Source organism: Plecotus auritus (genome assembly GCF_963455305.1).
Source record: "Plecotus auritus genome assembly, chromosome: 2".
In the NCBI taxonomy this organism is placed as follows: domain Eukaryota; kingdom Metazoa; phylum Chordata; class Mammalia; order Chiroptera; family Vespertilionidae; genus Plecotus; species Plecotus auritus.
In genome coordinates, this window is record NC_137771.1 from 58538990 (window position 1) to 58565365 (window position 26376).

Sequence of the window (26376 nt, forward strand, 5' to 3'; positions counted from 1 at the left end):
GCGGAGACAAAGAAACAGATCACAAATGAAAGAAATGGAGGAAAGATAACGACTGGATATAGAGTTCAAAACCATGGTTATAAGGTTTTTCAAGAATTTCCTAGAAAAGGCTGATAAATTCAATGAGACCCTCGAGCATATGAAAAAGGACCAACTAGAAATTAAATATACACTGACTGAAATAAAAAATATTATACAGAGACCCAACAACAGACTAGAGGAACACAAGAATCAAGTCAAAGAATTGAAATACAAAGAAGCAACACTCAACCAGGAAAGCAAAAAGAAAAAAGAATCCAAAAATTTGAAGATAGTGTAAGAAGCCTCTGGGACAACTTCAAGTGTACCAACATCAGAATTATGGTGGTGCCAGAAGAAGACAGAGAGCAAGATACTGAAAACCTATTGGAAGAAATAATGACCGAAAACTTCCCCCACCTGGTGAAAGAAATAGACTTACAAGTCCAGGAAGCGCACAGAACCCCAAACAAAAGGAATCCAAAGAGGACCACACCAAGACACATCATAATTAAAATGCCAAGAGCAAAAGACAAAGAGAGAATCTTGAAAGCAGCAAGAGAAAAACGGTTAGTTACCTACAAGGGCGCACCCATACGACTGTCAGCTGATTTCTCAACAGAAACTATGCAGGCCAGACAGGAGTGGCAAGAAATATTCAAAGTGATGAATAACAAGAACCTACAACCAAGATTACTCTACCTAGCAAAGTTATCATTCAGAATTGAAGGTCACATAAAGAGCTTCACAGACAAGAAAAAGCTAAAGGAGTTCATCACCACCAAACCAGTATTATATGAAATGCTGAAAGGTATTCTTTAAGAAGAGGAAGAAGAAGAAAAAAGTAAAGATAAAAATTATGAACAACAAATACATATCTATCAACAAGTGAACCTAAAAATCAAGTGAATTAAAAATATGAGGAATAGAATAAACTGGTGAATATAATAGAATCAGGGGCATAGAATGGGAGTGAACTGATAATTCTTAGGGGGAAAGGGGTGTGGGGGGTACGAGAAGAGATTGGACAAAAATCATACACCTATGGATGACAACAGTGGGAGAGAGGTAAGGGCAGAGGGTGGGGTGGGAACCGGGTGGAGGGGAGCTATGGGGGGAAAAAGGAGAAACAACTGTAATAATCTGAACAATAAAGATTTATTAAATTTAAAAAAAAAATGGGCAACGGACCTAAATAGATACTTTTCGAAACAAGACAGAAGGAAGGCCAAGAGGCACATGAAAACATGCTCAAAGTCACTAATCATCTGAGAGATGCAAATCAAAACGACAATGAGGTACCATCTCACACCTGTCAGAATGGCTATCATCAACAAATCAACAAACAACAAATGCTGGCAAGTATGTGGAGAAAAGGGAACCCTTGTGCACTGCTGGTTAGAATGCAGACTGGTGCAGCCACTGTGGCGTTTCTTCAAAAAATTAAAAATGGAATTTCCATTTAATCCAGTAATTCCACTTCTAGGAATATATCCCAAGAAATCAGAAACACCAATCAGAAAGGATATATGCGCTCCTATGTTCATAGCAGCACAATTTACAATAGCTAAGATTTGGAAACAGCCTAAGTCCCATCAGCAGATGAAATGGATTAAAAAACTGTGGTACATCTACACAATGGAATACTATGCTGCCTTAAAAAAGAAAGAACTCTAACCATTCACCACAGCATGGATGGACCTGGAGAGCATTATGCTAAGCGAAATAAGCCAGTTGGAGAAATAAGTATCACATGATCTCAATCATTTGTGGAATATAATGGACAACCTAAACTGATGAACAAAAGTAGATTCAGAGACAGAGAAGCATCAAACAGACCGTCCAACCTCAGAGGGAAGATGGGGGGTCAGAGGAGGGGTTGGGGGGATCAACCAAAGGGCTTGTATGCATGCATAATAAGCATAACTCATGGACACAGACAGTAGGGGGTTGAGGGCATGTGCTGGAGGGTGTGAATGGCCGGGAAGAAGTCAATGGGGGAAAAAGGAGACATGTAACACTTTAAGCAATAAAGAATTTAAATAATAAAATACAAAAAAAAAAAAAAAGAAAATGATGACTATTTTACTTCCTCCTTTTCAATTTGGATGCCTTTCATTTTTTCTTCTTGCCTGATTGCTGTGGCTAAGACTTCCAGTACTATGTTGAATAAGAATGGACATCCCTACCTTGTTCCTGTTCTTAGGGGAAATGCTTTTAGTTTTTGCCCAACTGATGTTGGCTGTAGGTTTATCATAGAGAGCTTTTATTATGTTGAGGAATGATCCCTCCATTCCCACTTTGCTCAGAGTTTTTGTCAAAACTGGATATTGGGCCCAGCTTGTATAACTCAGTGGTTGAGCGTGAACCCATGAACTAGGACAGTGGTCGGCAAACCACGGCTCACGAGCCACATGCAGCTCTTTGGCCCCTTGAGTGTGGCTCGGCATTAGAACCACTTATTCAAAATAGACTCGCCCAGGCTGAAAACCGACTTCTGCGCATGGGCCACGAAGTTTCAATCGCACTGTACGTGCACACCCGCACGTGATATTTTGTGGAAGAGCCACACTCAAGGGGCCAAAGAGCCGCATGTGGCTCGCAAGCTGCAGTTTGCCGACCACTGAACTAGGAGATCACAGTTCAATTCCCGGTCAGGGCACATGCCCGGGTTGCAGGCTTGATCTCCAGTAGGGGGCTTGCAGGAGGCAGCTAATCGATGTTTCTCTCTCATCAATGTTTCTATCTCTCCCTTCCTCTCTTTCTAAAATCAGTAAAAATAATTTTAAAAGACTGTTGGATTTTCCTGAAAGCTTTTTCTGCATCTATTGATATGATCATGTGGTTTTTGTCTTTCAATTTGTTTATGTGATGTATCACATTCTTTTATTTTTTGTTATTATCATCTTCAGAGTTCCTTTCACAACTGTGTAATGTGAAATTTTGAAATTTTCACGGATTCGTGCACCTGTGGGGTCTCTTGGCCAGGCCTGCCCCCTCTTGCAACCAGGGACCCCACCAGTGCATGTTCAGGGCCAGGGAAGGCTCCAGGGCGTGTCTGGCCCATCTCGCCCAGTCCCGATAGGCCAGACCCTAGCAGCAAGCTAACCTACCAGTCGAAGCATCTGCCCCTGGTGGTCGGTCTGCATCATAGCTACTGGTCAAATGGTTGACCGGTCAACCCGTCACTTAGGCTTTTCAATATATAAATGGGCAATACCATATAAAGGAGGGTTACACAGAAGAATTATTTTACCTCTTGCCTTAAGTTCATCTTCTTCTTCCACTTCTATGTCCAGATCATCAAATACAGCAACCAGAGGAGTTTTTAATGTCGTGTTACTGGGTATTTTAAAATCCTTGATAACAGAACAGACAGTGGACTTAAATCCTTAGGTTAAAATTTTTAAATTTTATCTCATATACCACTACAGTCTAAATATTAGAAAATGTTATTTTTAAGTAAGAATTCACGTTATTATCAATTAGAATAAAATTTACATTTATATTTTTAAAGAAATAAGGATCGCTACCTAGTAATAGCATGTCACTCTACCTTTATTAACATATGTACTTGAATAACAAAATCACTTGTGACTTTTCTGAATTTGAACACAATTCACTCCAATTCAGTAAGACCACATTACAGCTTAAAAGACCTAAATGCAGCCCTAACCTGTTTGGCTCACTGGATAGAGCGTCGGCCTGCAGACTGAAGGGTCCCAGGTTCAATTCCAGTCAAGGGCATGTACCTTGGTTGTGGGCACATCCCCAGCTGGGGGTGTGCAGGAGGCAGCTGATCAATGTTTCTCTCATTGATGTTTCTTTCTTTTTTTAAAAAATGTATTTTATTGATTTTTTACAGAGAGGAAGGGCGAGGGATAGAGAGTTAGAAACATCAATGAGAGAGAAACATCATCAGAAAAGTATCAGTACATTTATTCAACCAGATTCAACATTCACTAAAAGTATGTAACCTCTTCTGGCAGAAATGACAACTGATGGCTGTTTTAACTTACTTTTCTTTAGTCCGTGATGATCATTTTCTCAATGTGTTTATTTGTACTTCTTTGTGAACTATCTGCACTTATTATTTCAGGCATCTTTTGAGTATTGCCCTTGTAAAAATTGTTAGCAATTCCTTATGTGATTAAACTTTTAGTTATCAAATTTTTGTTAAAAACGTAGGATTGTTCAAGAAAACTTATTCTCAAACTACCAGGACACTCCAGAAAAGGCAAAACCACATTTCTGAATAATAAGTAGGTATCAATGAGAGAAACAGTAATAGTGGTGTCTTATTAACAAATGCCATTCAAAACTATGAATCTAGAAATGCAACAAGTATACCTTATGCAAAACCTAGTCATCTTAATTTATATAACGTGTGAAGGCAAGCAAATTTATTATCATACATGTATACTATCAGAATGTGAATCAAAGATACAAACAGAAAAATCTAAGAGAGTTGGAATCAAGGACAAATATAGAAATAGAGGGCCAGTGCACGAAATTCGTGCACGGGGAGGGGGGTGTCCCTCAGCCCAGCCTGCACCCTCTCCAATCTGGGACCCCTCGGGGGATGTCGGACTGCCGGTTTAGGCCCAATCCCTGTGGGCAGTCGGACATCCCGCTCACAATCCAGGACTGCTGGCTCCCAACTGCTCGCCTGCCTGGCTGCGTGATTGCCCCTAACCGCTTCTGCCTGCCAGCCTAATCACCCCCTAACCACTCCCCTGCCAGCCTGATCGATGCCTAACTGCTCCCCTGCCGGCCCGATCGCCCCCAACTGCCCTCCCCTGCAGGCCTGGTCACCCCCAACTGCCCTCCCCTGCAGGCCTGGTCGCCCCCAACTGCCCTCCCCTGCAGGCCTGGTCCCCTCCAACTGCCCTCCCCTGCCAGCTTGGTTGCCCCTAACCGCCCTCCCCTGCAGGCCTGGTCGCCCTTAACTGCACTCCCCTGCAGGCCTGGTCGACCCTAACTACCCTCCCATGCTGGCCATCTTTGACCACATGGGGGTGGCCATCTTGTGTGTTGGAGTGGTCAACTGCATATTACTCTTTTATTAGATAGGATAGAGGCCTGGTGCATGGGTGGGGGCCAGCTGGTTGGCCCTGAAGGGTGTCCCGGATCAGGGTGGGGGTTCCCTTGGGGCGTGGGGCGGCCTGGGCGAGGGGCCTGTGGTGGTTTGCAGGCCAGCCACGCCCCCTGGTGACCCAAGCAGAGGCCCTGGTATCTGGGGTTTATTTATCTTCTACAACTGAAACTTTGTAGCCTGGAGCAGAGCCAAGCCTTCTGCTTGCTCCGTGGCGGCGGCCATTTTTGTTGGGATTTATTTATCTTCCTTAATTGAAACTTGGTAGCCTTAAGCGAGGCCTGGGCCAGCCAGGGTGTGCAGAAAGCTTGGCTTCCTCCATCGCTGGGGTCAACCCTAGCCTCCTGTTCTTTCCAGTTCCATGGCTGCCGCCATTTCTGTTTGGATTTATGTGTCTTCTATCATTGAAACTTTGTAGTCTTGAGTGGAGGCCTAGGCTGGCAAGGGCAGGCGGAAAGCTTGGCTTCCTTCATTGCCAGGGAAACCCAAGCCTCCCTCCTGCTCTCTGTGGCTGTAGCCATCTTGGTTGGGTTTATTTGCATATTCACTCCTGATTGTCTTATGGGCATGGCTTGTGGGCGTGGCTTGTGGGTATAGCAGAGTGATGGTTAATTTGCATATTACTCTTTTATTAGATAGGATAATAACACATATGTGGAAAAAACTCACTGATGTGTTAATTAAACCATATAGACCAAAGGATGACTAGAGTAGTTAGAAGCCAACTATTTTAATTTTCCATTTTCCTTTTCCTATATTTTTATGGCTGGAAAATTCTCAAAATTAAGTGGTCGATCTTTGCAAGCCTATACATATTTTATAACCAAAGATTGATGCTAAGCTTTAATATATTCTATCTGGTTTTCAATTAATTGTAAATGTTCAGAATAATACAAATGGGGGTGAAGAGGGGAAGTAAATGAGAAAAAGGGAAATGAATTAGTATTTGTTATTCCCTATCAAAGAAGGCCTACCACCTCTCCTAGAATCAGACTTGCTAGAAAAAGATAACACTATTTAAACCAAGTTTTTGCTTATTTTAAGTTTTTAAAACACATCAGGTGCTTTCCCATCTTCAGAGAGATGGGCTTCAGTCTCACCCTCACCAGTCATTCTACAAAAGAACAAAGACCAGCCTCAGTATTTGAACTGAGAAAAAGAGGCACATTGCAGATATTTTTCACAGTACAGGTTTGGTGGGATTCTTTTAAATTTCAACTACAGGACAAATTCTGAAATTATTATCTGAAGATATTTGATATTACAATTAGATGGATTTAGATTATTACCTGGACATTGTTTTCTTGTGTTTGGTGAAGCGGTCTTATGTGAGACAATGAAGGCTGAGTTCCTAATTTCCTATCCAAAAATACTTCTTTGCTGCAAGCATAACACCATACTCGAAGAGTAGTAAGGTTCACAGTTAAATAATGCTTTGTTTCCTGTATAATTTCACAAGAACAAAGAAGAGGAACCAGAATTAGGTATAGTTGAAAACATTTCAGGAAAGCATAGAAGATAAACTGCTGGCCTTTGATCAGTAACAACATACTCCAAAGAGAAGAGTTAAAGGCGAACACCAGAAAACATTCTTTCGATAAACTGCTGAAGTATTGTGAATAATAATAATATCTAAGTCTACTCTAGAAGTTATTCTATTGTCATTTTTCAGTACCATTCATTATAAAAATAAAACACAACAGTATAAGACTGCTTTGCAGTTAGCATGTAAGCATAATACAAAAAAAATAATTGACAGTAACACAGTATCTATTCTAGGAGATCAGAATGGCAAAAGAATATACATGACATGAGTTAAAGCACAAAACAGCTCAGTAATAGTAAATACATGATCTTAGATATATAAAACTCAGCCTTTCTCAACTGGGTTTCTGTAAGAAAATAATTTGAGCAACTATTTTCTCATTTCTACCAAGAATGGTACATAACACGAACACTCTAGATCAGCCTTGGGCAAACTACGGCCCAAGGGCCGGATCCGGCTATTCTATCTGGTTCTCTTGCTCTCCCCTCCACTCCTTTACTTTGAATTTATATTAGTTCACACAAACACTCCATCCATGCTTTTGTTCCGGCCCTCCGGTCCAGTTTAAGAACCCATTGTGGCCCTCAAGTCAAAAAGTTTGCCCACCCCTGCTCTAGATGCACAGAAGTAAATTAATTAAGTACAATGATGCCTGAGTGTCTCAGGGTATTCAGGCTTAATTGACTGATTTGAGCAACCCTAGTTAAGAACAGCTGATGCAGTAGAGATATCAATGTGAAAAAAGACGGTTCATTCTTGAGAAACTTACAGTTTAGAATGGGAGCAAACTTTCAAATTATAACTTCAATTAATAATGTTGTATTTGCTTTCCCTCTCCTTCAGGCTTTCTTTAAAAATGCCTTGCATTAAAATTTTCTATATACATACCTGAGAATGTATGGTGCTGTGATCTACTTGTGATTCACCACAGCCAACATATGAACATCTATTCTATAAATAATTATACAAAAAAGAAAATAAAGTATTTTAGAACAAGTGTCACATTGTAATAACAGCATTGCAATTACATTTACAATTAACTTTTGATCATTTTTATCATGTTTTTTAACTTAATGATCAACTGACTTTCCATAGTTATTTTAACTAAAAGATAATAGGCACAAAAGAATAAAACCAGAATATTTCTAAGCTAAAAGTTGTCACCTCTAATAAAAAATAAGCATAAAATATTTTAGTGATTTACTAAAACTCTGTGAAAAAATTGTAAATTAAAACCCAAAGTTTGAAGTTTAATTTTTGTCATCAATAATTTCATTTGCCCTGGCCAGGGGCTCAGTTGGCTGGAGCATTGTCCTATGCACCGAAGAGTTGCAGGTTCCATCCCCAGTCATATGGGAGGCAACCAATCAATGCATATAAGTATAATTCACTCATTTCTCTTCCTCTCCCTCTAAAATCAATAAAAACATACCCTCAAATGGGGGGGGGGGGACTGGATTAAAAAAATATGTTCATTTGTGAAATGTTTTAAGTGTCAAAAATACCTTCTAGTTATCCTTATCCAGATATAAAATTTTATAATATCAAACATTTGAGAAGAAACATATATATACCTCCAGGCACGCCCAAAGATTTGGTCCTCTGACTTTACAATCCTGACAAGTACTCTATGAAACAAAAATCACATGGACAACATTATCATTATCTTAACATAGACAAACACATACAATTCACTAATAATATCTTATGTAAAAAATCTGGACTCCTAAACACAAGAGTATTATAGTAATTTACAAAAAACACATTCAGGAGAAAGTGAATATGATTTTTTAAGGAAGGGAAAAAAATAATTTTCTTACATGAGATTTTTGTATTAACTCTTCTTTTGTTATTTCACCAACTGAGTCCAAATGTGAACAATGATTTCGAAAACCTGGCATTTTGTTATAAATTTTCTCCTGTTTCCCGGGGCTTTCCAAATAAGGTAATACCTATGGAAAAAATGACCAAAAGTTAATTTTAAAATGTTAAGATATTAAAATAAAAGATAAAATAAGAAACACACAAAAGAGTATATTTTCAAATATACTTAGATTACTTTCATGAAGTTAATTTAAACACTGAAAATATCTCTACTAAATATTTCATTAAAATTAACATTCATGAATCCATGTTAAGTTTGTTTCTCCATTACTTTTACTGCTTTTTCCCCTTTCTCCCTTTCATTTTACTTTTTACAAATAAATGAAAGGGAAATTTTCAAGTTATTCAATTTAATATTTTTATCCTTAAAAAAAATGAACACCTATATTGAAATAGAAAGAAAATTCAAATGGATAACTTCATTTTCAAACTAGCAGCAGCCCCTTCTGATAATATACTAATAAATAAAATTGTCTGATATCCTAGCAATATACCAGGATAGTTACTTTACATCAAAGTTTCTCAACCTTAGCACCATTGACACTTTGGGCCAGATAATTATTTGTTGTGGGGTACTGTCCTGATGTTTAGCAAGATTTCTGCCAGAACACTCTCACCACCACTCTAAACTTTGATAACCAAAATCACTACACAGTGTAAAATTATGTCCTGTAGGCGGCAAAATCATCCCAAGTTGAGAACCACATTATCATATGACCCTTTCAACAACTGTGAGTGAGGTAGTTACCATTATCTTCATTTGCATCTAAGGCTACAGAGGCAAACCTGAGTTCACACTGTCAACACTTGGTGAAACTAGAACTTGAATTCACATGTATATCTTATGGATAAGAGCAAGGACTCTGAAGTCAAACCTGAGGATAACAATAAGAGCGGAATGGCATCCCTAACTTATGGGGTTACTGTAAGGATTTAATGAGGTAGTATATGTCATGTGTGAGTGTATGTGTGTATGTGATTGTATACACATACTGCACATACATATATTCATAAAATTTTATTGGGCTCTCTGCATCACATCTTTATACAGTGTTTCTTTAATATGACCAATAAGGTCTGATACCTCTCTCCCCATGAGACCACCAGTTTAAGACTGAGGTAGTTTCCCCAATTAATTATAATTTTCTCAATATTCTTCAAAAGTTTCCTCAATTTCATTAAAATAAACAGAAGGCAAAGTGTTCTGCAATACCAATCCACTTAATTTCTCCAATACATCATAATAACTTATGAGAAAAGTATGATCAGAATACTAGAAGGTCACTAAATTTTATCTATCTCCACTAAAAATTTTATAAATCATAGAGTTAACTGGATATACAGAGTGATTTCCAAATAAAAGTCTCAAATCTAACTCAGTATTTCTCCATCTTCTTTGGGCTATAAATTCTTAATAATAGGGCTTTTCATGTCATCATTAGTTGATCTTTGGGGTTTGAGAATACCAGGGGAAAATTAAGAAACTTACCAGGAAAGAATGAAGAGTTATAAATATTAACACATTAGTAAAAACATTAAACAAAAAGGTTCGATAAAATAATGAATCCAATATTATACTGTTACCTACAAAATATAATAGGAATCATCACTCTGGGGTTAATAGAAAATAAATCATTATTTCCAAACATTACACCTATACATATAAAAGGCTAAATGATTGGCTGTACATCCATCCGACTATCTGACCGATCGGTACATATGATGCGCACTGGCAATTTAAAAATAAATGTTGACTCGTGCATATAAAGCTCTTGCTGGCGCCAATCATATGCGTGTTTTAATTTTATAATACTATATTATATATACTATTTTGACATGTATTTTTTTGCAGTAATGTAAATACCGCATGAATCTTTCTTCTAATTAATTTCCTTTCAATGTACATGAATCCGTGCACCAGGCCACTAGTTATCATATAATATTAAATAAGCCGTGACCCAAACATTCAGAGCATGAAGTTAAACTTAAAATAACTGCTAATATTTTTCATTTCTTAATGTTTGGGGGAGGATTTGGCAACCTTTCCCACCCACCTCTCACTTCCTTTTGCAGTTAGGTATCTCTTCCCTCTTAGATAATTAATTCCACTGCCAGCCATGATGGAGTAACAAGGAGCAGATTTACTTTCTCACATTAAATAACTAAAAAGCCAGACAAGATGTATAAAACAATGGTTTTCAGGCATTGCACTATAATAGGCAGTGTAGGACACTGATCCCTTAGAAGATAAAAACAAGGTGACTGTCCCAGCTTACTGGTTGGAGAAAATTTTTAGGCCACAGTACAGGTAGAGAATTGAAAATTCAGGGGGCCAAGGTAGCTGAAAATCACAGTCAGGTAACAGAGAGGAAAGAATTAAACAGAGAGTGAGTGAACTCACAAGATTTACAGAGAGATACCATTGTCTTCCTCTGAGTACTGAAGAGCATATGTATGTGATTAAACTACCCTAAGCAGGAGAAAGAACTACTGGAAAGGAATAGGTAGAACAATTCTCAAAGCCAACACAAGTTTGTGTTCCCATTAGCCAGAGTTGAAAGACTTCATAATATACAGTGAATAAAATAGAGCACTCAGAAAGCTCTGCCTTAAAAAGGCTCAAAGCAACTATTATAGTATCAAACTGTTCCTAAGAAACATAACTGTTACCAAAACAATGCTGAAAGATATTTAAGAGAATGAAAAAACCTAGCACCTTAACAGGTAAAAATGACAATGTCTGACATCCAATCAAAAATAGTAAGACAGCCCTGACCGGTTTGGCTCAGTGGATAGAGCATCGGCCTGCGGACTGAAAGGTCCCAGGTTCGATTCCGGTCAAGGGCATGTACCTTGGTTGCGGGCATATCCCCAGTAGGGAGTGTGCAGGAGGTAGCTGATAGATGTTTCTCTATTCCTCTCCCTTCCTCTCTGTAAAAATTAATAAAAATAAATAAATAAATAAATAAATAAATAAATAAATAAATAAATAAATAAATAAATAAATAAATAAAAATTGTAAGACATACAAAGAAGGAAAATCTGACTCACAGGGAGGAGTGGAAAAAGAAACCCAGAAATAACAGATGACAGAATAAAGGATACACATGCTAAGGAAGGACATGGAAGTTTTTTTTTTTAAAGCCCAAATCAAGTTTCTAGATGTTTAAAAAGAAACAGTGTCTGAGGTGAATAATCATATGTATGAGATTAACAGCAAATTAGACAATGCAAAGAATAATGAACTTGACATAACAAAAGAAACTATTCAAATAGAAACAGAAAGACTGAGAATTAATAAGATCATTACTGCCCTAGCTGGATAGAGGCCTGCGGACTGAAGGGTCCCAGGTTCGATTCCAGTTAAGGGCACATGCCTGGGTTGTGGACTCGATCCCTAGTGGGGAGTGTGCAGGAGGCAGCCAATCAATGATTCTCCCTTGTCATTGATGTTTCTATCTCTCTCTCCCTCTGCCTTCCTCTCTGAAATCAATAAAAATATATTTTAAAATCCTATATAATAAAAGGCTAATATGCAAATCGACAGAATGGGGGAACGACCAGTCACATGATGCATATGACCACTAGGGGGCAGACGCTCAATGCAGGAGCTGCCCCTTGGTGATCAGTGCGCTCCCACAGGGGAGCACCACTCAGCCAGAAGCCCTGAGCTGGGCTCACGGCTGGCAAGCACAGCAACAGTGCTGGGAGCCTCTCCCGCCTCCACGGCAGCACTAAGGATGTCCAACTGACGGCTCAGGGAGCAGGCCTAAGCCATCAGTCAGACATCCCCCAAGGGCTCCTGGACTGCGAGAGGGCACAGGCCGGGCTGAGGGACGCCCCCCCAACCCACGAGTGCATGAATTTCATGCACCAGGCCTCTAGTAAATAAATAAGATCATTACTCAGCTGGGTGGAAAAGTCCAAATTTGATGAAAACTAAAAATGTACAAATTGATGCAACACAACAAACTTGAAGCATAAGACATGAATATATTGTACTATGGCACATCAAAAACAAGTTGCTTAAAACCAGTTATAACAACTACATCTTCAAACAGCCAAGACAGACCCATAATGTATATTAGAAACAATGCAAACCAGAAGACAATGGAGCAACATCTTCACACAACTGAAAAAACACTGTCGAGTTATTTAATTTCCATATTTAGGAAACATTGTTCAAAAACAAAGACAAAATAAGGACTTCTTTAGACACACAAAAACCGAAAGAATTTAACACCAACATATCTGCACTATAAAATCTGGATGTATGCTTCAATATTTTTCCATTCTTATAAAATCATATATAAATAAATATACAGAGACATATATGGCCCTTTTGGTCAATACTACTTTGACATCCCTCTATGTCAACTTTTTCACAATGAACATTCATTTTGTTTCCATACCTGCCATTAAAAACATTCCTGTAGCCCTGGATGGTTTGTCTCAGTGGTTGGAGCATCAGCCCGCGAATGGCAATTTCATTTTTTTAAAAAATATTTTTTTTATTGATTTCAGAGAGGAAAGGAGAGGGAGAGATAAAAACATCAATGATGACAGAGAATCATCAATTGGTTGTCTCCTGCACGCCCCCCAGTGGAGATCGAGCCCATTACCCCGGCACGTGCCCTAATGAGGAATTGAACCATGACCTCCTGGTTCATAGGTCGACACTCAGCCACACTGGCAGGGCGGTAATTCCATTTTTAATTTTTTGAGGAATCGCCATACTATACACGTACATACATACTTCCAGCCATACAGCTGCACCATTTCACATTCCCACTTCAGTACACAAGGGTTCCAATTACTTCGCATCTTCACCAACACTTATTTTTGTGTTATTTTTTGGTTTCCTGATAAGAGCCATCCTAATGGGTATAAGGTGGTATCTCACTATGGTTTCAATTTTCTTTTTCCTAATGATCAATAATACTGAACATCTTTTCATGTGTTTGTTAGCCATTTATTTAAATACCTCCTTTAAGAAATCAATATCCAAGTCCTTGCTCTGTCTTTTAATGGGATTGTTTGTATTTTTATTGTTGAGTTGTAGAAGTCCTTTATATATTCTGTATATTTAATTCCTTATCATACATGATTTGCAATATTTTCTCCCGTTCCACTCTGTTGATTGTGTTCTTTCATAAAGAATTGTTTTTAATTTGATATAGTCCAATTTATCTATTTAGTTTTGTTGCCTGTGTTTTTGGTGTTATATCAAGAAATCACTATCAGACTCTCTCTAAAATCAATGGAAAAAGACTGAGGGAATAATGGCGGCGGAATAGACAGACGTGTTCCGAGCCTTGTCCCGGAGCAGAAAGAAAGAACAGCTGAGGGTCGCACAAGGAGTGTTTGTTCGCCGGTTGGGAGACAGCTGAATTCCAGAAGGAGGTGGGGGACTGCTGAACGGGGTTCCCCTGACCTGGCAGCACCAACTGCGGCTGGGTCCCCTCCCGGAGCTGCGGGCTTGGAAGCGGAGTCTGCGCCATCTTGATCCGGAAAGTGGAGCTTATCTGAAGCCTGAGAATCCACAACTGCGGCACCCCAGGAACAGCTGCGAGCCCCAGAACAACGCTCCCCAACTGGCGCAAGCACACGGGTTCAGAGGAGCTCTACACTCCACCACGGAAAGGTCAGATTTCGCCTGGGATAAGGTGAGGTCTCTGGCCCCGGCGGGAGAGAGGAACGCGCGTTTTGCGGGAGCTGGAGGACCAGGGAAGTCTGTGCCTAGAAAAATCCGTGGCTGTAGGGGCTGGCGTGATCTGTGATTGTGGAAAGGGGTCCTCAGAGCTGCTAAGAGAAGGGCACTCTAAAAAGCAACCCATTTTGATCTGAAGTGCAGGGACACCCTAAGAATTTCAGGCAGTCCAGACTTAAGCGCAGCCCCTGCGTTCCCTGGGTGCCTGGCCTTACGCGGAGTCCCGGAGTTCGCACAACTGGGCTTTTTCCTCTTAAAGTTCTTGCCTCTGATTACTAAGCCCAATACATAGGATCACCCAGTTGGGGACACCCTGGGAGACTGCAGGGGAAGGTTGTTTTTCTGGAACCTGGGGATCGGAGCTGGGAGTGACCATCAGAGAGTCAGCTCTGAGGCAGACCACTCCCACAGGCCAGTGGCGAGTGCGGGAAAGAAGGCTCTAACACTGCCTAGAGAGGCCATAGATAGACCCGGAAGTTAATCCAGAAACACTGCCACCCAGGGGCTGAATCACAAATTGACTCTTGTGTAATAAAAAATAAAGGATTACGAGAAATTAAGACACACCGCCTGCTTAAAATCAGGACTGGCTTACAACACCGAAGAGCAGTGGATCGCAGGGAACTGCAATACTGTCTGGACTGAGAAACAGGCGTGCCAAACAGAAAAACAGAGGAAGTGAATGACCTTCACTACTTCACATTTTATTTTTACCTTTTATTTTTTTATTTTTTTATTCTTTTTTATTTTCATTTTTTGCATCTTTTAATCAAGAAACTTTTTTTTTTCTTTTTTCATCACTTGATTTTACCTTTTTAATTATTACATTTTTATTTTCAATCCGTATTATTACTACTGCTATTTTATCTTTTTTTTTTTTTTTTTTTTAAGTGTCATTTTATTTTCTCTTCATTTTATTTTGGGATTAGGGTTCTATATTCTATTTCTATCTTTCCTTTAGCATCGTTTTACTCTATCTCAACTCTACCTTTAGGCCATCACTCTCTTCCTAACCTCCCCCTTTTCAGTGTCCTGTTTATCTTACCTTTTACTGCTTTAGATTCTCCCTATTCTTTCTGTTTACCCCTTGTTAAAATTTCACCCTACTTACATATCTAATCTCCAATCCCCTGCTCCAAGTCCACATACACCTCTCCCTTCGCTGTCTGAGCTATCCATAAACTTGTCCTTCTCTCTGTCCTTTTGTTGTTGTTTGCTTGAATGTAGATTATATCCAATTTTTATGCTTTTTTGTGAGATTGTTTTGCTTATTCTTCTTTTGTTTATTTTTTTTGTTTGTTTTGTGCTTCAGCTTTCCCTTGCCTCACTCCATATTAGTTGGTGTTGTAGTTTGTACTAATCCCCAGGCACTTGTTGCTGGCATTTGCTGGGATTAGTGATTGTTCTATTGGAGTTTTATCCCCAATATATATAGTCTGTTCCCCTATCTCTCTTAGTCACTTTCTTGTCTCTCTTACTTTTTTTTTCTTTTTCTTCTCTTTACTTTCCCTTTTCCCAATTTCATTTTCACACTCCTTTTTTTTTTCTTTCTTTCTTTCTTTTTTCCTCTTCTTCTTTCTCTCCTATCACCTAATTTGCCTTTTTCTGGTGGTCACCTTTATTGGAGGTTATTAATATCGTGAATACATTCCTGTTCAGTGCCTTGTGAGTTGTACCTGGTAGTGCTGTATTTTGTGCCTTTAAATCAACCCAGGAGAGAGAGAACTACATAACCAGACACCCAGAGAAGAGAGACCATGGGGAGACAAAGAGGCAGCCCGCATATGAAAGAAAAGCAGGCATCACCAGAAAAGGAAGTAAACGAAATGGAGGCAAGCAACCTTCCAGAAAAAGAATTCAGAGAAATGGTCATAAGGTGGCTGAAAAGAATGGAAGACAAATTCGACAATATGAGCAAGAACCAAGAGGAAATGAAGAAGAACCAAGAAGAAATGAAAAATGACATCGCTGCTGTAAAGAACTCAATAGAAAGCATCAAGAGTAGACTAGAAGAAGCAGAGGACCGCATCAGTGAGCTAGAAGACAAGATGGAAAAAAATACCCAAGAAAAGCAACTTCTAGAAAAAAAAATTAAAAGGCAAGAGGAGAGTCTACGGGAACTTTGGGACAACACGAAACAAAACAACATCCGCATAATAGGGGTTCCAGAAGGAAAGGAAGCTGAGCAAGGAATAGAAAACCTCTTTGAAGAAATAATAACAGAAAATTTCCCAGATATAGGGAAGAAAAAACACACACAAATCCAAGAAGCTCACAGAGTCCCAAGCAAAATGAACCCCAAAAGACCGACGCCAAGGCACATTATAATTAAATTGGCAAACACCAACGACAAAGTAAGAATCTTAAAAGCAGCAAGAGAGAGACAGAAAGTTACATACAAAGGAACCCCCATCAGACTAGCAACTGATTTCTCAACAGAAACTCATCAGGCCAGAAGGGAATGGAATGAAATATACAAAGTCATGCAAAGGAAGGGGCTGAATCCAAGAATACTGTACCCAGCAAGGCTGTCAATCAAAATTGAAGGTGAAATCAGGAGCTTCACAGACAAAAAAGGACTAAGGGAATTTATTACCACCAAACCAGCAATGCAAGAAATGCTAAAGGGTCTGCTGTAAAAAAAAAAAAGAAATAGGAAGTGAAGAAGTAACACAGGGGTAAAGAATAGGAATGGCGACAAATAAGTACCTATCAATAATAACTTTAAATGTAAATGGATTAAATGCCCCAATCAAAAGACATAGGGTAACGGATTGGATAAGAAAACACGACCCATATATCTGCTGTCTACAAGAAACCCACCTCAGAAAAAAAGACGCACACAGACTGAGGGTGAAGGGATGGAAAAAGGTTTTCCAGGCAAATGGAACTGAAAAAAAAGCTGGGGTAGCAATACTTATTTCTGACAAATTAGATCTCAAACTGAAGGACATAACAAGAGATAAGGAAGGCCATTTCATAATACTAAAGGGAGCAATCCAACAAGAAGAAATAACTCTGGTAAACATATATGCACCCAATACAGGAGCACCCAAATACATAAAAAAACTCCTGGAGGATATCAAGGGAGAGATTGACAGCAATACAATCATAGTAGGAGACTTTAATACCCCACTATCACCATTGGACAAATCCTCTAAACAAAACATCAGCAAAGAAACATCAATCCTAAATGACTCACTAGACCAGATGGAATTAATTGACATCTTCAGAACATTTCACCCCAAAGCCACAGAATATACATTCTTCTCAAGTGCACATGGGTCATTTTCAAAGATAGACCATATGTTGGGACACAGGCAAAGTCTCTTCAAATTCAAGAAGATAGAAATCATATCAAGCATCTTCTCAGACCACAGTGGCATAAAACTGGAAATCAACTACAATAAAAACAACCCAAAGAAATCAAACACATGGAGACTAAACAGCATGCTATTAAACCATGACTGGGTTACCAGAGAGATCAAAGAAGAAATAAAAAACATCATGACAACAAATGACAATGAAAACACTACAATCCAAAATCTATGGGATACAGCGAAAGCAGTCTTGAGAGGGAAGTTCATAGCTCTACAAGCCTACTGCAAAAAACAAGAAACAGGGGTAATAAATTACCTAACCCAACAACTCAAAGAGTTAGAAAAAGAGCAACAAAAAAAGCCCAGTGTAAGCAGAAGGAAGGAAATAATAAAGATCAGAGCACAGATAAACGACATAGAGACCAAAGAAACAATACAAAAGATCAACAAGACCAAGAGCTGGTTCTTTGAAAGGATAAACAAGATTGATGAACCTCTAGCCAGGCTCACCAAGAAGCAAAGAGAGAGGACCCAAATAAACAAGATCAGAAATGAAAGAGGTGAAATAACAACAGATCCCGCTGAAATACAAAGGATTGTTAAAAAATACTACGAACAACTCTATTCCAACAAACTGGACAACCTGGAGGAAATGGACATATTTCTAGAAAAATATAACCTTCCAAAACTCAATCAGGAAGAATCTAAACAGCTCAACATGCCAGTAACTATGGAAGAAATTGAAGCAGTCATCAAAGAGCTTCCGGCAAACAAAAGCCCGGGGCCAGACGGCTTCACAGGAGAGTTCTACCAAACATTCAAGGAAGAACTAAAACCTATCCTCCTCAGACTATTCCAAAAAATTCAAGAGGAAGGAACACTTCCAAGCTCCTTCTATGAAGCCAGCATCACCCTAATACCAAAACCAGATAAAGACAACACAATGAAGGAGAATTACAGGCCAATATCCCTCATGAATGTAGATGCCAAAATCCTCAATAAAATTCTAGCAAATAGGATCCAGCAGTACATCAGAAAGATCATACACCATGACCAAGTAGGATTTATCCCAGGAATGCAAGGATGGTTCAATATCCGCAAATCAATAAATGTGATACATCACATAAACAAATTGAAAGATAAAAATCACATAGTCATATCAATTGATGCAGAAAAAGCATTTGACAAAATCCAACACCCTTTCTTGATAAAAACTCTCAACAAGGTGGGAATAGAAGGATCATACCTCAACATAATAAAAGCTATATATGATAAACCCACAGCTAACATCATACTCAATGGGCAAAAACTAAAACCATTTCCCCTAAGAACAGGAACAAGACAGGGATGCCCACTCTCACCACTCCTGTTTGACATAGTACTGGAAGTATTAGCCACTGCAATTAGACAAGAAGAAGAAATAAAAGGCATCCAAATTGGAAAAGAAGAAGTAAAGCTGTCCTTATTTGCAGATGACATGATATTGTACATAAAAAACCCGAAAGACTCCATCAAAAAACTAACAGACTTAATAAATGAATTCGGCAATGTAGCAGGATACAAAATTAATGCCAAGAAATCTATGGCATTTCTATACACCAACAATGAACTTACAGAAAGAGAGACTAAAAAAGCAATCCCATTTTCCATTGCACCAAAAAAATTAAGATACTTAGGAATAAACCTAACCAAGGAGGTAAAAGACCTATATGCGGAAAACTACAGGACCCTGAAAAAAGAGATAGAGGAAGATGTAAACAGATGGAAGAACATACCATGTTCATGGATTGGTAGAATCAACATCATTAAAATGTCCATACTACCCAAAGCAATCTATAGATTCAATGCACTCCCCATTAAAATACCAACGACATATTTCACAGACCTAGAAAGAACTCTCCAAAAATTCATCTGGAATAAAAAAAGACCCCGAATAGCCACAGCAATCCTGAGAAAGAAGAATAAAGTAGGAGGGATCTCAATACCAGATTTCAAGCTGTATTACAAAGCCACTGTCCTCAAAACAGCCTGGTACTGGCACAAGAACAGACATATAGATCAATGGAACAGAATAGAGAATCCAGATATCGACCCAAACCAATATGCGCATTTAATATTTGACAAAGGAGGCATGAGCATACAATGGAGTCAAGACAGTCTCTTTAATAAATGGTGTTGGGAAAATTGGACAGATACATGCAAAAAAATGAAACTAGATCACCAACTTACACCATACACAAAAATAAACTCAAAATGGGTACAAGACTTAAATATAAGACGGGAAACCATAAAAATACTAGAGGAATCCACAGGCAGCAAAATCTCAGACATATGCCAAAAGAACTTTTTCAGTGATACTGCCCCTAGGGCAATGGAAGCCAAACAGAAAATAAACAAATGGGACTACATCAAAATAAAAAGCTTTTGCACAGCAAAAGAAACCATCAACAAAACAACAAGAAAGACCACTGTATGGGAGAACATATTTGCAAATGGTATCACTGATAAAGGTTTAATTTCCAACATCTACAGGCAGCTTATACAACTTAATAAAAGGAAGATAAAGGATCCAATAAAAAAATGGGCAATGGACCTAAATAGAATCTTTTCGAAAGAAGACAGAAGGAAGGCCAAGAGACACATGAAAACATGCTCAAAGTCACTAATTATCCGAGAGATGCAAATCAAAACAACAATGCGATACCATCTCACACCTGTCAGAATGGCTATCATCAACAAATCAACAAACGACAAGTGTTGGCGAGGATGCGGAGAAAAAGGAACCCTCGTGCACTGCTGGTGGGAATGCAGACTGGTGCAGCCACTGTGGAGAACAGTATGGAGTTTCCTCAAAAAACTGAAAATGGAACTCCCATTTGACCCAGTAATCCCACTCCTAGGAATATATCCTAAGAAACCAGAAACACCAATCAGAAAGGAGATATGCACCCCTATGTTCATAGCAGCACAATTTACAATAGCTAAGATTTGGAAACAGCCTAGGTGCCCATCAGCAGATGACTGGATCAGAAAACTATGGTACATCTACACAATGGAATACTATGCTGCCGTAAAAAAGAAGGAATTACTACCATTTGTAGGCACTTGGATGGAATTAGAGAACATTATGCTAAGTGAAATAAGCCAGTCAATGAAAGAAAAATACCACATGATCCCACTCATTTGGGGATAATGAAAAACATTATAAACTGATGAACAAAAAGATAGTTACAGAGGCAGTAAAGCATCAAACAGACTGTCAAATTACAGTGGTAAGGTTAGGGAGAGGTGGGGGAAATAAGAGATCAACTGAAGGACTTATATGCATGTATATAAGAGTAAGCAACGGATACAAAACATTGGGGGGTGAGGGCATGTATGGGAGTGGGGTGGGGGTGGGGGGCAATGGTAAGATATGTACACATATAATACCTTAATAAAAATTTGAAAAAAAAAAAAAAAAAAAAAAAAAAAAAAAAAAAAGAAATCACTATCAAATATCAAAGTCACAAACTTTTCACCATATATTTTCTTCTACGAGTTTTAGTTCTTACATTTAGGCCTTTGACTCACTGAGTCAATTTTTGTATTTGGTGTAAGGGTCCAACTTTATATTTTTGCACGTGGATATACAGTTTGCCCAATACCTTTGTTGAAAAGACTGCCCCTTTCCATTAAATAGTCTTGACACTCCTATCAAAAAACATTTGACCATATATAGGGTGGGGCAAAAGTAGGTTTATAGTTGTTAGTATAGAAAATAATACAATCCTATCTAATAAAGAGGGAATATGCTAATTGACCATCACTCCGTCACAAAGATGGATGCACCCACAGCTGAGGCCAAGTTCCCATAAGGAGCCTTAATGAGCAATCAACAGGGACTGGAGGCTACACCCTCCCCTGCCCCTGTGGGGCTTGACAGGGGACCCCAGGCCATGTCCCCCACCCGGCAGGGCTTGACAGGAGACCTCAAGATGCGCTTCCCGTTCTGGTGCTGAGCTAGGGGACCTCAGGCTGCTCCCCCCGCCCCAGCGCCAGGCCAGGGGACCTGAGGCTGCGACCCCCTGCCTGGCGGGGCTTGAAAGGGGACCTCAGGCCGTGCTCCCCACCCAGCGGGGCTTGACAGGGGACCTCAAGGTGCACCCCCAGTGCTGGATCAGGGGAACTCAGGCCACGCCCCCCACCCAGCGGGGCTTGACGGGGAACCTGAGGCTGCGCCCCCCCGTCTGGCGGGGCTTGACGGAGGACCTCAGGCCATGCCCCCCACCCAGCAGGGCTTGACAGGGGATCTCAGGCCGTGTCCCCCACCTGGCGGGGCTTGACGGGGGACCTCAAGGCATGCTCCCCACCCCGGTCCGGGCTGGGGAAACTCAGGCCATGTCCCCCGTCCTGGCATTGGGCCAGGGGACCTGAGGCTACGTCCCCTGCCCGGCGGGGCTTGACAAGGATGGGACTGGCCGGGTCTGGATCTAGCCCAATGGGGGGATGGGGGAGTGGCCGGGTCTGGGTCTCACCCAGATTTTGAGGCGCATGTGGGTGGGTGGAAACTTGACTCTGGGTGCCATGGTGCGCCCCAGACTCTGAAAGGAGGAAGGTTTTCATATACATTTTACTAATTTTCTTTCATCTCTGACACTTCTATTATAGAGAAAGGGCAAATAGCAATATTAAATTATTTCCTCTAATTAATCCCCTTTTAATGTGCACAAATTTCGTGCATCTGGTTACTAGTAATTAATAAGTAATAATACAAAAATAAACTCTGAATAACCAACGGATGCAAAACATTGGGGGGTGAGGGCATGTATGGGAGTGGGGTGGGGAGGGCAATGGTAAGATATGTACACATATAATACCTTAATAAAAAATAAAGAAAGAAAAAAGAAGAAAATAAATAAATAAATAAACTCTGTGCTTCATGTACTCACAACTGTAAAACTACTTTAGCCCCACCTTATGCAGGGGTTATTTCTATGTTATTCCATTAGTCTATATGTCTGTTTTAGTGCCAATACTGCTCTTAACTTTCTTACGGTGTCCTTTATCATTAAACGTTTTCATTTTTATAAAATCAAACACAACTCTTATTTTATAATGGCTCTGAATTTCTAATCTTTTATTTAGTTAAAGCTGTAGAATAAACTTAAATACTTTTTTACAAAGCTTTAATCCATCTGGAGTTCGTCTTAAGACAGAAACCCCATTTTCTTCCAGATGGGCAGACAATTGTACCAGCACCACTTATTACATAATCTACCCATTTCCCACTGAACAGTAACACTATCTTTACCCTTCATTAAATTTGAACATAATATATTTCTGTATGCTCCATTTTGCTCTACTAATCTATGACAATACCACATCTGATTATAAAGTTTATATAAAATACTTTTATAACCGTAAAATCTTCACTATTCCTTTTCACAGTTCCCTTGGCTATTCTCTGAATATATGAAAAACATGATCATTTTACCTCCTATTCTCTAATATTAATAACAATAATCATACTGTTTTAATGCATTTACTAGGACTTCTAAAGCTATCTTCAATATAAAAGTGGTCAAAAGCATCCATGTTTGGGTCGTTGTTTTAGTAGTTTTGCCATTTAGGACATCTGCTATAATTTTCTTCTATTCCATATATAGATATATGTAGATATGTATATAGATATATGTATATATGTGTATATATATTTGTATTGATTTCAGAGGAAGAGAGAAAGAAAGATCAATGAGAGAGAATCACTGATCACCTACTGGGGTTGAGCCCGCAACCCGGGCATGTGCACTTACTGGGAATCAAACTGTGACCTCCAGGTTCATAGGTAGATGCATAACCACTGAGCCATGCCAGCTGAGCATTTCCTTATATTCTTAATTTACCTAGATTTTTTAAATTAGAAATAATCTTGATAAACTTTACCAAATGTCTACTCAGCAGCTACTAATGGCTTACTATTATTCCTTGCTTCATTTGTTGATATAATCTATTATATTAACAGATTTGATACTAATGATCCTTGCATTGGTATAATATTGGGTCAAATGTACTATTAGTCTAATGCTTCATATCTAGATTCTATTGCCTAATACTATATTTAGAAATTTTGTATTTCTATACATAAGTGGGATTAACCTTTTTGGAAAACACTTTTATCAGGGATAAAAATATGTGTGCTTGACAGAATGTACTGAGTAGCTCTGCATATTCTATATCACAAAATAGGGTTTTTTTTTTCTATATTACATTATCCCATATAATAAAAGCCTAATATGCTAAGTGTCCGACCATTTGACCAATCGCTGTGATGCACACTGACCACCAAGGGGCAGATGCTCCGACTGGTAGGTGAGCTTGCTGCTGGGGTCCGGCCGATCGGGACTGGTCGAAATGGGCCGGACAAGCCCTGGAGCCCTCCTGCGGTCCCTCCCCAGCCCCAATCGTGCACCGGTGGGGACCCTCGGCCTGGCCTGTGCCCTCTTGCAATCCGGGACCCCTCAGGAGATGTCAGAGAGCCAGTTTTGGCCCAATCCCCGCAGGCCAGGCCGAGGGACCTCACTGGTGCATGAATCCGTGCACCAGGCCTCTAGTGTTCTTTATAAATTAAATGAAACAGCTGTGACACCATCTGTTCAGCTGCCTCTTTCAAGAACAGATCAGAATGGATGGACCTGGAGAGCATTATGCTAAGCAAAATAAGTCAGTTGGAGAAAGATAAATATCAAATGATCTCACTCATTTGTGGAATATAATGAACAACATAAACTGATGAAGAAAAACAGATCCAGAGACAGAGAAGCATTGATCAGACCATCAAACCTCAGAGGGAAAGCAGGGGAGGGTGTGGGTAAGGGGGAGAGATCAAAGTACTTGTATGCATGCATATAAGCATAACCAATGGACACAGACACCAGGGGGGTGAGGACATGAGCGGGGGTCGGGGAGCAATTGGGGGGCTAGGGACACATATGTAATACCTTAATCAATAAAGAAAAAAAAAAGAACAGATCTTCAATCATCTCTTTGATCCTTTAGTAGGAATAAATCAGTTCAAGTTTTTCACTTATTGGGTCAATTCCACTAATTTATATTTTGCTATAAAATCATCTCTTTCCTCTTGATTTTCAATTTTGGCATCATAGCATTGCATGTAATATTCTCAAGAAAATTTGCATAAAAATCCCATTAATCATTCATATCTAGGTGTTTACTTTCTCATTCCTAAACTTGTATATTTTTACTCCAATTTTTTTTTACCTTCTCTTAGAGGTTTATCTAATTCATTGGTCTTTGCCAAGAACCAGCTTTGGGATTTATCCTTTCCACTATTTTTGTTTTGCTTCCAATTTCATTAATTACAGTTTTATCTTTAATCTACATTTCCTACTTGGTTTTTATTTTATTTTCTTAATCCCTAAACATGAGTTCTGAATTTTCTTACTTTTTATTTGCTTAAAATAAAAGTATTTAAACTATACATTTTCCTTTAAATACCAGTGTTAGCCAATGAAATGGAAATATTCTCCTCTTCACTTTCTAGATAATCTTTAATCTCACTTTTGATTCTAAAATGTTTTAAATCTATCATTTGATGAATATATAAGTGGTATATCCATAACTGAATACTACACAACAGTTTTACTGCATGAACTTGATGGATAATTTTATCAACATGGACAGATCTAAAGGATATAATATTGAATGGGGAAAAAAGGAAGCTGCAGAATGATACATACTGTATGATACCAGTGAAGTAAAAAGTTTAAAACATGCATAATAGCACATTATACCTGGATGTATATATGCAATTGCCCATCTATAGATTCAAATTGCTTCTCAAGTTATTACTTTTGGGGTGGGGGATATCTTAGCAGTACAACCTCCAAGTTTCAAACCTGAAACTCTGACCCTGCCATTCTAATAACAGAAGAGCAGATTTTCAAATTTTATTGGAGAAACATAGGCGCCTGGGTTATTCATATTTATTACACATCAGCATATATAGTTAGTAACCTAATGAGCCTTTTAATATTGAAAAAGGCCCATATTCCAATGTTCAGTCTATTCAACCGGCAGTCGGACATCCCTCTCACAATCCAGGACTGCTGGCTCCTAACCACTCGCCTGCCTGCCTGATTGCCCCTAACCCACTTCAGCCTGCCAGCTTGATAGCCCCCACCTGCTCCCCTGCCGGCCTGATTGACACCTAACTGCTCCCCTGCCGGCCCGAACTCCCCCAACTGCCCTCCTCTGTAGACCCGGTCACCCCCAACTGCCCTCCCCTGCAGGCCTGGTCGCCCCCAACTGCCCTCCCCTGCTGGCCGTCTTGTGACAATGTGGGAGGCAGCCATCTTGTGATGACATGGGGGCGGCCATATTCTGATGACATGGGGGTGGACATCTTGTGACAATGTGGGGGTGGCCACCTTGTGAGGGTGTGGAGGTCAATTTGCATATTACCTCTTTATTATATAGGATAAAGAATCAGACTGCCCTGCTGTCTGGGCCTGCAGACCCATGACTGACCAACCCATTATTGACATTGATAAATCTGACCAGCTCTAGAGAGCGTCATGTCTGGTTCCTCCAGCGTCACTGCTATGAAGTGGTTCAACAGTATGAAGGCTTCCTAGGCAGCTGCAGATTTTAAACAATTCTGTCTGCACAATGCTCAACCTGACCCTCTCCTGACTGGAGTATCTTCAAATATGAATCCCTTCAGACCCCAGAAAAGTCTGTTCCTTTTTGTGGTGAAATGAATCTTTGAAGGTATTCTAAACCACTTTTCATGAACCAGTGA

The 26376-nt window shown here is 39.5% G+C and overlaps 1 protein-coding gene across 8 annotated transcripts in view; it reads right to left on the reverse strand.

Moving 5' to 3' along the window:
• The window catches only part of USP33 (ubiquitin specific peptidase 33), a 72162-nt gene that overhangs the window by 34200 nt on the left and 11586 nt on the right, over positions 1-26376 (reverse strand). For all 8 annotated transcript variants that reach the window (XM_080658088.1, XM_080658086.1, XM_080658084.1 and 5 more), the window contains 5 exons: positions 8480-8611; positions 8234-8287; positions 7548-7610; positions 6403-6555; positions 3275-3377 (listed from right to left, as the gene is read on the reverse strand). In XM_080658088.1, coding sequence (XP_080514214.1) covers positions 3275-3377; positions 6403-6555; positions 7548-7610; positions 8234-8287; positions 8480-8560 — 454 coding nt within the window. In that variant the 5' untranslated portion in view covers positions 8561-8611. The remainder of the gene's footprint in view (positions 1-3274; positions 3378-6402; positions 6556-7547; positions 7611-8233; positions 8288-8479; positions 8612-26376) is intronic.